The sequence below is a fragment of the Squalius cephalus genome, assembly GCF_949319135.1.
Source record: "Squalius cephalus genome assembly, chromosome: 15".
NCBI lineage: Eukaryota > Metazoa > Chordata > Actinopteri > Cypriniformes > Leuciscidae > Squalius > Squalius cephalus.
This window is the reverse complement of record NC_137136.1, coordinates 23,387,829-23,402,653: the sequence shown is the minus strand read 5'-3', so window position 1 is coordinate 23,402,653 and position 14,825 is coordinate 23,387,829. Positions and strand designations below refer to the sequence as shown.

General features: G+C 36.3%; 1 protein-coding gene across 2 annotated transcripts; it reads left to right on the top strand.

Moving 5' to 3' along the window:
* Positions 1–8,762: 8,762 nt before the first annotated feature.
* On the top strand, positions 8,763–12,635 carry uts2r3 (urotensin-2 receptor 3). 2 transcript variants are annotated; one of them, XM_079894954.1, is made up of 2 exons: positions 8,763–8,913; positions 10,936–12,635. In XM_079894954.1, the coding sequence occupies exon 2, from the start codon at positions 11,064–11,066 to the stop codon at positions 12,213–12,215; it is 1,152 nt and encodes a 383-aa protein (XP_079751080.1). In that variant the 5' UTR covers positions 8,763–8,913; positions 10,936–11,063; the 3' UTR covers positions 12,216–12,635. The 2 variants fall into 2 exon arrangements, with proteins under 2 accessions (XP_079751080.1, XP_079751079.1); XM_079894953.1 differs by having other exon boundaries at positions 10,933–12,635.
* The last annotated feature ends 2,190 nt before the right edge of the window (positions 12,636–14,825 follow it).

Here is a 14,825-nt window from a genome sequence, read left to right as displayed (position 1 = left end):
AGCACTGATTCATTCAGGAACAAAATAAGTTACTCTTCATGAGTGAGTCATTTAATCATTTTACTCAATCTATTCAAACAAAAGCACTGATTCATTCAGGAACAAAATAAGTTACTCTTCATTGAGTGAGTCATTGAATCATTCACTCAGTCTATTCATTCAAAAGCACTGATTCATTCAGGAACAAAATAAGTTACTCTTCATGACTGAGTCATTGAATCATTTTACTCAGTCTATTCATTCAAAAGCACTGATTCATTCAGGAACAAAATAAGTTACTCTCTTTATGAATGAATCAATTGATCATTGAATCATTTCCTCAATCTATTTCTTCAAAAGCACTGATTCATTCAGGAACAAAATAAGTTACTCTTCATGACTGAGTAATTGAATCATTTTACTCAATCTATTCAAACAAAAGCACTGATTCATTCAGGAACAAAATAAGTTACTCTTCATTGAGTGAGTCATTGAATCATTCACTCAGTCTATTCATTCAAAAGCACTGATTCATTCAGGAACAAAATAAGTTACTCTTCATGACTGAGTCATTGAATCATTTTACTCAATCTATTCAATCAAAAGCACTGATTCATTCAGGAACAAAATAAGTTACTCTTCATGAGTGAGTCATTGAATCATTCACTCAATCTCTTCATTCAAAAGCACTGATTCATTCAGGAACAAAATAAGTTACTCTCTTAATGAGTGAGTCATTGAATCATTCACTCAATCTCTTCATTCAAAAGCACTGATTCATTCAGGAACAAAATAAGTTACTCTTCATGAGTGAGTCACTGAATCATTCACTCAATCTATTCATTCAAAAGCACTGATTCATTCAGGAACAAAATAAGTTACTCTTCATGAGTGAGTCATTGAATCATTCACTCAATCTATTCATTCAAAAGCACTGATTCAATCAGGAACAAAATAAGTTACTCTCTTTATGAATGAATCAATTGATCATTGAATCATTTGCTCAATCTATTTCTTCAAAAGCACTGATTCATTCAGGAACAAAATAAGTTACTCTTCATGACTGAGTAATTGAATCATTTTACTCAATCTATTCAATCAAAAGCACTGATTCATTCAGGAACAAAATAAGTTACTCTTCATTGAGTGAGTCATTGAATCATTCACTCAATCTATTCAATCAAAAGCACTGATTCATTTAGGAACAAAATAAGTTACTCTTCATGAGTGAGTCATTGAATCATTCACTCAATCTATTCATTCAAAAGCACTGATTCAATCAGGAACAAAATAAGTTACTCTCTTTATGAATGAATCAATTGATCATTGAATCATTTGCTCAATCTATTCCTTCAAAAGCACTGATTCATTCAGGCACAGCACTTTTTGTGTTGCTTACGATTCACAGCCTTGCTGATACTTGACTATATGCATATGTGAAACAGTGTAAAATTACCAAATTTGGTCCCTAATCAACTTATTGGTCCAAATAAGGTATTGATAAAAACAAACAAAGAGACTATCTGCAATGTTTGTTTCTCTGACATATGCATAGATACAGCAAAAGAAAGTCTAAAGATTTTCAATGCGTCTAGTTTGCTTGCAAGTCGGCCATTAAACAAACTGTGTCGGAGGAATGTCAGTCCTTTATCTTTATTACAGAGAACTACTGAAAGTGACGTGAATATAAACATCAGCACCAGAGATGGAGGATCAATATTTCATCTTGAACTCTACTAATCAGTCTGCAGGGAAACAAACAGTTTGTTACGCGCAAAAATGTCCGCCCATTTAATTAAATCTGCTGTAAGGAGAAGTCAAACATGGGGGCAATCTGTCAATTGGCTGACGAAGACTGGAGAATTAATTAACATAATGTAAGCAAAGCACAAGGGCGGTTTAAAGCCATTTAAAGGGTCTGTGATTATTTATGTCAAGGTACCTTAATCAGATTGTTTTTGTTAGAAACCCATGTGCAGTTGCACAGCACTGAAACACACACACACACACACACACACAGGTTGAGCTGGGGGTCCCAGTGGGGCTGTGCAGTTGTGTCTAGCAATTATGATCCCTTTGATGTGAAGCGAGACACCCTGGGAAGGGCAGAACCTTACCCTTAAGCTTTAGGCATCAAGACACCACACACCACGAAATCTAATGTGTTAATCTACAGGCCTCATGTCAGCGAGCAGCATGAAATGAGGATGATAGGTCTGTTCTTTTAGAAATGTATGAGTGGCTGAAAGGGGCAGTAATTAGCTGAAAATCTAAAAGCATGTTTATTAAAATGAGAGCAGTTCAGTTTCCTCCAGAAAAGACATGAATTTCCACAAGCATTTTTATGCTAATTACATTACATTGCATTTATTCATTGAGCGAATGCTGTTAACCAAAGCGAATTACAAATGAGGAACATCACAAGCAATTTGTCATACGAGTACACAATGCCAAGAACAAAATGCAAAGTACACAGTGCCAAGTTTAATATAAGATTAGCGTAAGATACACAAGCCAGTAGGTGAAAAGCTATATATATATATATATATATATATATATATATATATATATATATATATATATATGACCCTGGACCACAAAACCAGTCACATGCACTCTAAAAAATAAAACATTGGGTCAACAAAAAAAAATATGTTAACGTTTTCCACTAGAATTTTTATGTTAAGACTGCTGGCAGAATTACATTAATTCAAAGCGATGTTTTGAGTACGGTTAATTACTTTTTTTTGGCCACAATAAAACGCATTTCTAAGTAACACGAACTTAATAATTTTCAACATGAATGCAAGTAATTAAGTTGATCCAACATAATGTTTTAAGTTAGGTGAAGCAGTTTTTTTGGCCACAATAAAACACATTTCTAATTAACATGAACTTAATAATTAAGTTGATCTCTGCAAGAGTTAAGTTGAGCCCTTTTGTTTTTATTTGAAGTTGATTACTCTTTTAAACATACATGTAACATTCATCTTTTAATATATTTCCCTTTCAAAAGATTTAAATGAACTGTATTACCATGTCCTTTCTAATACAACGTAAAGCATACATTTTCTTAGAAATCAACCTATAGCCGACTTATCACTTCAAATCAAACATTCAATTGAAATGTATGGTCACTACACTGTCATTGGACAGGAACACAGAAAACATTTCATCACTGGATAGGTTTCGTTCGTTTATTTAAAGTGTGGTTTATGTCAGCTGAATGTGCGGAACGCTTTTCAGAGAAGATAAGGCAACGTTATTTTAGTACAATTAACACCCAGCGGTAGCTAAGGGGGAACAATCTCTGAATGCTTCACGTGAAACTTCGGTCTTCCGACCTATTACCATCGTGTCAATTCTCTATTGATTTTGATGGTAATATCAGTTTTGATTAACGTTAATATGCGCGAGGAAGGGAGGGAGAACAAGACAGTTTGAAGACTGTGAGAGTGCGCGCGCGTGGCCGGAGGAGGGTCTCTCTCGCTCTCTCTCTCTCTCTGCTCGTTCTCTCAGTAAAATGCGCGGGCGCCTGTCACAATTGTAAACAATAAAAACGAAATTTGGAAAACTAAAACGGAATTCATAGGGCCCTACATAACTCCGACTTGTTTTGAGCAAAGTATCTGAACAAATAGCGTAGCTACTAGCCAACTTTACCTCGGCACACAGACTAACGTATAGCCTACTATCAACACTGCTCAAATTTCAGAGTAAGGACATCCAGATTTCGGTATTCGGTTACAGTAGGCTATCACCAACAGAATCTTGAGCGAATGCGAATATGTGTAAGCATAAAATTACTTACCATTCACCACATTACGCTTCAGCGAGTTTCAGCTGTGGCCACACTCGTCTGGCCTTAAACATGCACACGGTAACTGTGGACCGTTTACACGTCATCAAATTGTTTTTTTACATTAACAGAACTTAAAATTAAATTAATTTTTGATCAACTGAAAATGTTAAACTCTGACAAGTCATGATAGTATGTTTAATCAATAGGCATAATTTGTGTGTCATCCCAGCTCAATAAAATAACAATTACAAGTAAAAAGTCTAACAGTATCTCAGAACTTGATTTTTTATTTCACAACAATATATATATTTAAGTAATGACTAAAGGTCCTCTGAATTAGTTTTTAGAGTGTGGGTCAATTTTTTGAAATTGAGATTTATATATTATCTGAAAGTTGTATAAATTAGCTTCCCATTGATGTATGGTTTGTTAGGATAGGACAATATTTGGCTGAGATACAACTATTTGGAAATCTGGAATCTGAAGGTGCAAAAAAATTGAAACATTGAGAAAATCGCCTTTAAAGTTGGCTATTTATGTTCGCGATTGTGATGCATTCACTCACAAAAATAAATGTTTTATATATTTACGGTAGGAAATTTACAAAATATCTTCAAGGAACATGATCTTTACTTAATATCCTAATGATTTTTGTCATAAAAGAAAAATCGCTAATTTTGACCCATACAATTTATTGTTGGCTATTGCCACAAATATACCTGTGCGACATGTGACTGGTTTTGTGATCCAGGGTCACATATATATATATACACTGGATCAGCATACATTTTTAAACTATGAAATGTACCTTATGAATTGAGTAAATGTAAGTAAAAAAATTAAGTAGATCTGAATTACATGTGGTACCATGACAAATTAAATTGAGTAAACCCAACAAGTTATGGGAACTTAAACCAATATTATGAGTAATGTGAACTTATTTAATTTCAATACACTAAGACTAGCAGCTAATAACATGCAGTTTACTATAGTACTAATGTAATGTATAAAATATTAACATAACAGAATGTTAAACACTAACAGATCTCATATCTATTTTATTAATTTTGTGCAAAAACTCCAAAATTTCAACATTAACTCTTATGTAGTAGCCAGTACAAAAGCATGCTGAGAAAATATTATAGAAATTGTGTGTGTATGTGTGTGTGTGTGTGTGTGTGTTATCATTCTCTCCATCTCCCTTTTCATATTTTGCTAACATTTTGTATTTGTTAATCACAATCCATCCTTTAGTGAGACATCAGACAAACGTTCTGTGTCTCTCTTTCATTTAGTCTCTGTCCCGTCTGTCTCTCTTTCTACTAATCTCTCTCTCCTTTGCCTATTTTGGCAGGCCTGTGCCAGGTATTTGTTGAAATTCCCCACACCCCGCAGAGAGAGGTATGTTGCCCTTCTTCTCGTCTTGGCCCTGGTGCCTGTCTCTGTCCATCTTGTGTTCTCAAATATACAGCACATGCCTGAGACACGCTAAGCCCAGAGCACCTCTCTAAATCCTGCAGACTTCACACAAGAGTTGAAACCCATTTTAGACAAACACAGCAGTGGCTTGAGAAAGGATTACCAGTCTAATGCTTCTAAAGAACATGAAATTAAAAATCTGTCATGATCTACTCACGCTTGTGTTGTTCCAAACCTGAATGCTGCGATTTATAAAAACGTAAAGCAACATTAAGTTATTTTTCAGAAAAATTCATAGTGACTGTTTGTTCATAAAATTAAAGTCCCAATGACTTTTCTTGTTTGAAAAAAAAGAAGACTAAAGTGATGACATAATATTCATTTTGCGTGACCTATCCCTTTCAGCTAAACAAATAAATCTGGAAAATGCCATGAATACAGTTCATAGCTTGTGAGAGGAACAGACTGGAAATAAAAATCATTATTCATGATAATCTTCTCCTCAGCCGTAGCTCTTAAAAGTTATTTTCCATTCTGCATATTCAAACTGGTTTCAGAAGACTTGAAATATCACACAAGCATGTCGACTACTTTTATAGTGTTTATATATATATTTTTTCAGACATGGTGAACTGTCATACATGTTTATGTAAAATAGCTTTGTATATATATATATATATATATATACACACACACACACATACATACTGTATACATATACATACACGTATATACACACACACACACATATATATATATATATATAAATATACATATATACACATATATATACACACAATAAATATACATATATTTATATATATATATACACACACACACATATACATACATACACACACACACACATATATATACTTATATATACATATAATATACATATACTTATATATACATACATATATATACATATACATATATATAGGCTATATATTCTCACTTCTGCCTTCCACATAAATAAAAATAAAATATAGAATAAAATATTATAAACATTAAATTACAAATTATAAACATCACAAGCAATTTGTCATAAATGGCAATAATATTTAATCAAATAAAATAAATTCAAAGCAACTTACAAATGATAAACATCACAAGTAATTTGTCATAAGAGCCAATAATATCTTATAAAATAAAATAAAATAAAATAAATTCAAAGCAATTTACAAATGGTAAATATCACAAGCAATTTGTCATAAGAGCCATTAATATCTAATAAAAATAAAAAATAAAATAAAATAACCTTTGAGGTAAAACAGCCCATTAATCGGCCCATTATAAGAACAATGAACAACTGGATTGTGGTTGCATTAATGTATACAATTTATACTATTTGAAAATGCAGTATTAAAGGTATGTGGATTTTTGATTGATCTTATTACAATATCCATTTTAGACTGAACTTTTCTGAGAAAAAAGTGATCTGACCGTTTTTAAGCTCTATAATTATTTTTTAGTAGTCTAACAGTAATTCACTTTAATGAGTGTTTGCAAATATTTCGGTGACTCAAATGCCTTTAGTTTTACTCACTTTACTTACCGCGGTCACTGCGGTCAAATGAGAAGCGTATAGAAAAACACTGAACAGTTGAACCAGGAGACTAATTCACTAAGCGGGCTCTATGGGCTGCGATGATTATCCTGGGCTCTTGTGGTCAGTCACTACACACATACTCTCCTTACCCCATTGATTAGATGTGTTTGAGTGTTGACCGTATCGGGTGTTCAGAGGTGGTGTTAAGTTGAAGTGTGTCAGCGGTGTGTGTGTTGGCAGGAGTGCAGTAGATGTGCAGATATGTGTTTGTTGGCCTTGTGTAGATGTGTGTTGGCACACGGTGCAACGCTGAATTTGGTGTCAGTAGCTCATGAGGAGACGGGGTTGTAACTTTTGCTCTCTGTCTGTCTCTTTCTCTCACTCTATTACTCTTTCTTTCTCACTGGACAGTTATTTACTCCGGTTGTTCCTTTACTCTGGACCGCCTTCATCTAATGAATCATCTTCATTTTACAGGAAAGAACATGTGTCCACTGACCCACTCGTGTGCTTCAAAGATCTCAGGATCACTTTAGAGCTCAAATAAGGTTGGATATTAATAGAAGCACGATATGATAACTAACCTTGGTCATATGGTTAACTTTTAGCCACTGTTCCCAGTTAGAATCTAATTCGATTTTGGTGTTTTGGATTTACACATTCTGACCTGACTGGTTAAAATCTTTCATTTTTTTGTGGTTTACACCAAAATGATATCAAAACAAAGGAAAACCAGTCCCCATAATCAAAACTGTATGCAGCTCAAGTATCACTTTCCCCATTTTTTGTTTCCCTTCTTGGTTTAACAAAAGTTTAAAGGGTTAGTTTATCCTAAATTGAATATTCTGTCATCATTTTTCACCCTTATGTCGATCCATAGTGTATAACTTTCTTTCTTCTATGAAATACAAAAGAAAATATTTTTTGAAGAATTGTTGTTTCTATGAAAGCCAAAACAACATTGGACCCCATTGACTTTCATTGTATGGACAAAAACAGACATTCTTCAAAACATCTTTTGTGTTTTATAGAAGAAAGTAAGTCTGTGTTTGGAATTACATGAGGGTGCATGATGACTCAATTGATGATTGATTTTTATTTTTTTTATTTTTTTTTTGGTGTACTATCCCTTTAATCCATTCATGTGGCTCTAAAGGACAGCATAAGCTACTTCCAAGATATCCACACCATGCATCATTTTAAGTTTTGCATGACTAAGGAGGTGAAAATGTCCTTCCACTGAAACGGTTTATCTCCATTAATGGTTATGTATTCCTGTATGGTCGTTAGGGAGCGATACCATATTTTTTAAGTGATTAAATGGTTTTCATTGCCTCGGCTGTGGTTTGGATTTTGACGCGTATCAAAATTTCATCCAACATTTTTCACGCATGATTCAGTCCAGCCTCAAAGAATGGGTTTAATAACATGTTCATTTGTCCTGCGAGTACCTGTAAAACTGAAATCATTTCACGTACCTTTTCATGTTTGCTGTTGTAATTCTTAAAGTTCTCTAATAAATTCTACCTAAAATATTCCTTTTATGCTCCCAAACCCAAATAACTTTGATGGATGGTGGACATAAATATTGTTCCCTGACATTTACATGTGTTTTTCCTATGGTATACTGACTGTATTGCTTTTGGCACTGATAAATACAGCCCCAAAGCACAGATTTTTCACTCGTAAAAATGTTCGTTAAAAGTGGGCTGAAGGGATCTAATCACAAGAGAGAAGTTAATGAACACCACTAAGTATATCAGTCAGGGTTAGAGACTAAACATCAAATCACATTCAGTCATCTGCCAATGAAGATCAATTGTCTCCCTCCAAGGCCATTCATAATAGTTGGTCTTTATTAAAGACACCCTTCTTTCTCCAGTCTTTCAGCAGAGCCTCTCTTCATCCCTCCCTTCATTTGCTTCAGACAACATATGGGGAGTGGACTGACTGTGACAGAGATATTCTACACCATCCTAAAGTTTCTTTAACTCTGCCCTTAGAGGAACATTAACACCTCGCTGAGCTTTTTGATTTATACTTTACAAATACACAATTTAATTAGAATATTCTAGAGTGGGGTTTTCGTCATTGTCTCGCGGTTTGAAGCGTGGATATGCCGACATATGGAACATGCCATCTCTGAATACTCAATTTAAGGGTAAGACAATTTTAGGGTTTCAAAAATAACAATAGGCTACTGTATTAGCTCATTTTAATCAAATTAATTTAATTTGTTGTGTCCTCAGAATTTAAACGAAACAAATAGCCTATGCGTAATGCTGTTGTATTTATTACAGTTTATTATTCTGAGACATTGTTTGTTTGAATAATAGTAGCCCTAGCTTACTTACAGTTTCAGCTGTCTAATGAACATGCCGTTCTTGCATGCGACAACCATCGAGTTTTATATTAAGGATGCGTATTATCTAATAGGATAGGGGAAGACCGGGAAGTGTTGTGACACATTTTTCGTTAACATCTGAAATGCTGTTTTTTTTTTTGTTTGTTTTGTTTTGTTTTTTTGCGTGATGTGTCACAAACTTTGGCCTATAGGTTAATATTCTATCTCCATATGTCTCTGTTACGTAGGCTATTATAAATTTACAACGAACAGGCTACATTAATTAAATTAATGTCAAGTTGCTACAAAGAGTGCAGTTGTTACAATATTTCCATGTCGGATTGTAGGAAACATTTTTCGTTTAACATGTAGCTACATTAGTGGTAAGCAAATATAAAATAGGCCTAATCATCGCACCATTACATTTCATTTAATTCAAAACAGCAAATAAAAAGGCTACACAATAAATAAAGAAGAACATAAAAATGGAAACAATAGCCTACACAAAACACAGTGTGCGTTCGTGTCAAGTGGACACTCCCGTTTTTTTAAAGTCTTTATAGGCTAGGCTACAAAAGTATGGAAACGGTTTCAACCCTCCCCGTCTGATATTTATTTATTTATTTTTAAACAGGTGAAGAGCTTGTGTGGACGTTATAACCCATATAAAATTAAACAAGATTAACATAACTTGATTCAGATGATATCTCTTGTTCTGTCATCATTCATTTCAACATGCATTTTTTTTTTGTTCTCCTGTAAATCCTTTATATGTTTTTACACGCAACACACTTCTCCTGTCATGAAGAATGAATGATCACCCCTGTAGCTTATTTGGTTAAACTGATGGTGTTACAACTCACTCCTTGGCGCAACATTCCCCGATTTCCCCTGATTCAATGCAGACTACATGTGTTCGACATTTTTACATTATGAAAACAATAAATTACAACAACTAAAATGATAGGACTCATTCGCCTAGTTCGTTTTAAGTTCCTAAAATTAGTCAACACGAGTTTCAGTTTGCGTATAGCCTATGACAATTATTAAATCGTTTTTATTTATTTAATTGGCTTAGCTGGGCATCTTATGATTTAAATGAACTAAATTCATTTTTGTATTGAATAAATAAATAAATTAACTCAAATTAGCCAATCTCCGTGTCGATCTAAAAGGTGTTATTTAAAGCACCCTGGTACGGGTGATGGGCGCAGCGGGTAACCTACTGCCTGTGCCAGTGCTTCACTGTAGCAACAGTAGCTCGTAGCCTCGTAACCCGTCTCTCTCTCAGGGTCACCATGTGCCACATATAATTCTCTCCCGTATGTGTTCTTGCGCCCCCCGGCTGGGCTTTGATCTTCACACCCGTCATTATGACGAGGAATATAGAATTCTCCGAGAAAAGAAGTGCCATGCCGCTTTATGACGACATATATGCAAAATTAGCCTACAGTCAAGTGTTTCACATTGTCTTATTTATAAAAAAAAAAAAAATTCAGGACTTAAGCTTAAAATTTCATAGGTTTGTGAGGAAATTTTAGAGCAGCTTAAACCAGCGCTGCTGAGATCATTGATCTTAAATAGCCTAACTAGGCTACTTGATCAGTTTTATTAACCCATGTAGATTTGTACGAATTTCTGTCAATACTGTCAAAACTGATGCTGTGCATCTAACGATTAATTATCTTGAGCATAATATTATAGTTCTTGTAATCTGTGATATGCATGATATTTTGCGTACTTTGACAAACTTGCCAATTTGTAGTTTAAAAAAATAAAATAAACTTTATAAAATCAGTGTTTCTTTGTCTCTCTCTTCTCTCTCACCCATTAAAGCAGTCCACTCACAGCTCTCCCCTTCAAAGTTGGATTCTCTGATCACCTGGGCACAGTAAACACCCTAATACACGCTGAAGTTACATCTCTCAGAAGGTCACTCATCTTGGGATTCTTGCCATCCAGGACAAATGGACGTCTCTGGCTCTACTTCTCTTTCCTCTTCCTCTTCCCCTTCATACACCTTTCCCTTTCTCACTAACCTCTCCCTTCCCTCATCCTCTCCTTCTCTCTCCCCATCCCCAAGTGTAGCCTCCACTGCTCTCTTCTGCTTTTTCCTATCCCTCCTTTCTCTACTGGGCATTCTGGGCAACCTGTACACCCTAGGGCTTCTGATTCGCCGCCGCAGGATGTCCAGGCGGCGGCGTACCTCTCCTACCTGTTGTTACAGCTCCTCCTGCCTCGGCACCTCCTCCCCTTCTTTCTCTCCCTCCTCCTCTCCCACCTCGTCCTCCTCCTCTTCCTCCCTTCACCTGCAGGTTCTGAGTCTGGCTTTAGCAGACCTGGTGTACCTCTCCACTGCCCCCTTCATCGTGTACGACAGCCTGGCATCTGACTGGGCCTTCGGTGAACTAGGCTGTCGGCTCCTACTCAGTCTGGATTTGCTCACCATGCACGCAAGCATCTTCACCCTCACTGCTATGAGTCTGGATAGGTATCGAGCTGTGGCCGATCCGTTGGTAGCCTCGTCCACACCTTCCTCTGGACTCCTGCGAGTCGCTTTGGCCTGGGGCTTTGCCGTGGCTCTCAGTTTGCCCATGATGATCACTTTGCACCTCGAGGATGGAGAGAACCAGGAAGGCAAGTTGTGCGTTCCCGCCTGGGACGAGCAGAGTTCGAAAGCCTACCTCAGCGTACTCTTCTGCACCAGTATCCTAGGACCAGGGCTGGCCATCGGAGCTTTGTATGCAGCTTTGGGGAGACTCTACTGGGTATCTCAGACGCAGCCAGCTTGGGTCGGAGGGAGCAACGCCTACCCGCCCCGTGCACCTCGCCCCAAAGTCCTGCTCCTCATCCTGGGAATTGTGTTGACGTTCTGGGCTTGTTTCCTTCCATTCTGGATCTGGCAGCTTCTACCATTGTACCGGCCCGAGGTTCTGCGCGTGGTGCCGGTGGGCACGCAGGTGACGATTAATCGCATCCTCACAGGGCTGACTTATGGAAACTCGTGTGTGAATCCCTTCTTCTACACACTGCTGACAGGCAAGCGCAGGCGTCCCAGCAGGAAGGCCATAAGTGCGGCTGCCCCACTCTGCAACAAGGGCAGCTCTGAACAACAATAACAGCTGCCCATTATTTTATTCGCCAATTAGTGCAGCCCATGACCAATAAGACTGTGCATAGTTATGTTCATTACAAAGATTACTAATTTTGGTGCTAAAGGGCTTAAAGATTATAGCTTTGTACGCTGTGCAAATATAATAATACTCTTTAATCCAAGCCACTGATGGTGTGTCTTCTCTGCTCCCTGGACCCCTGTACATATATCATCAGTTAATATGATCAGCAATATGGTCCCTGCAAACCAAAATGAAATAATAAGTGATGATAACTTACAGAAGTCTTTAGGGTTTGTCACCTTTGACATAGCAATCAATTCTGGTCAAGCCGCTGTTAAATACTAGTGGACAAAAATGTGTGAAACATCTGTTTATAGGACAACTTGAAAGGGACAAAACAAGCTTTGTCAGGATTCGTGACTCGCCCCCAGGATACTGTAAAAGCAGGTGTGAAACATTTAACTACCAAATTGGTTTAAGTGCAAAGGAGAAATTACATGGATTTGGCTCAAAGCTAAAGGACTTGTCAGAGTTTGCTCTTTTGAGGAGGAAAAATCACTTCTGTCATGAAGCCAGGATAAACAATCCAATAGGACATTACGTTCTCCGTGAGGTACTTCATTATAACTAAAATATAATTTTAGCCAACAGATCTGTTACAATCCTGACTTTGTCTATTTATTGGCACCTTATTTGAATCATTCATTTTTTTATTCTACCTGATTCTGTTTTTTTTGTGTGTGTCACAATTAAATTGAATTGTGCAATTTTAAACAAAATTTAGAATTTTGAACCACTCTTACAAAAATAGTCAACATTTGAAGTGGATCAAAACCTTTCATCAAAGTTATACATGAAATTTGAACAATACCCGTTCTTGTCTTAGAACAACTTTGATGAACTTTTTTTGATCCACTTCAAATGTTGACCGCTGTAAATTGTTTCAGTATATCTACACAAATTTGTTCCATTTTTAAAACCGTATCTTTACCCCTATTTATGCATGTTTATGGACAATGTCAGCTAGGGAAATATTTATATCTCTAAAATTGAGATCAAATGTTCTAAAAAAATATGCTGTATTTGAAAAATTGCACCAAGCCTGGACCCTTCAAGATATATTTTTGAAAAGATTTTGTTTTAATTGTTATAGCTTACCTGTATTATATTTGTTATGATTTACTGTTTAATAATGCATTGCTTTGCACAAGAAAGCTTGGCCGAAAGAATTATAAATGAAATCTGAGGTGCTTATTATATCATGCAATTGTCAATAAAGAAATATTCTATGTAAGAACAACAACAGAATGGTTCATGATCTGAATGAGTCTTCTGGGAAGCTTTAGAAGACTTCCTGACACTGGCTAAATGATACTGCAGAAACGTGACACTGTAAAGCAGAACTGTCCTTATTACAATAGCAGATGAGTGGGGTTTTCAGTGAAGAAAATGAAGAGAGAGGGAAGGGCAGAGAGATGGAGAAAGACATTAGAAAGGAGAATGGACGAGAAATTAATTAGAAATGAAGAGAAAAACACAGAAAACAGTCAGAGAGAGGGAGAGATGGAGACTGTGCAAATAAAATAAAAAATGAAATATGGTTTTCATTCAGGAAACATTTATTTATGTGTCTGCATTGGCCTGGACTATGCTTTTGCTAGCATTCACTTTTTTGTGGGTCTTGCATGGGGTGTGTGTGTGTTGCACTGCAGTGCTTGGATGTGACTGTGTTTTCATTGGATAATATCAGCCTTATTGAGTCTGTATCAGCTTTTTGCACTTTCTGAAACTGACCCACAAAAGTTGGTGTGTGTGCTTCAACCTTCATGTTTGGTTAATAAACTATGTTTGCAGTTTGTGACTTATTGGCATCATCATAAACAAGTATAGACTACCCAAAAAGGAACCTTGTATTTGCAATATGTACAATTCATGTGTATTGTTAAATGGCAGCACTGTATTGGTTTGTGGTTGCCTGCTGTTCTGTGACGCACGTGAACTATTGTTGTTTGAAAGAGAGCAGTGAAGATTGTAGACGTCTGTGTGTGTGTGTGTCACATGGGTGTCTGTCTTTAGCCCCTTGGAGATGTAATTGGGACTTGGCAGGTGTTTTTTAAGATGAAACATAAAAAAGAATATAAAAATCAACAATACACAACTACATAAATGTTATACATACTGAGTTAGATAAGCTGGATACAATGATCAAACACCTACCTTTAAACAACATTGTTATGTTTGAGGTTGTGATTTCATTGAGCTATATCATAAAACACTCATGTTCTCATCATTTGGTCTAAAAGCTCCATCCAGCCACTATAATGTAGTTTGGAAGAACGCCATCTAACATGAGACTCCATGAGGACCTGATGTGTGCACCTCCCTCTCTTTTCATTTTCCTTAGGCATGTGTTTCCATTTACCTGAGAAACATTACAGCATCTTGAAGGAATAATATTGTATGTGTATGTTCCTACCTCACGGTGTGATCAGACAGTTGAAAGTCAAAAATGATGTCCTATTGCATGAGAATACAGTTGCCACAACAGCTTCAGTTTGTCCCAATGATCCACTTTTCACTTGGGTAAATCCTGTGGAAATTGTATTGTAATGC

Coding starts and splice junctions, on each gene's coding strand:
- uts2r3 (XM_079894954.1), top strand. CDS start 11,064: ATGGACGTCTCTGGCTCTACTTCTCTTTCCTCTTCCTCTTCCCCTTCA.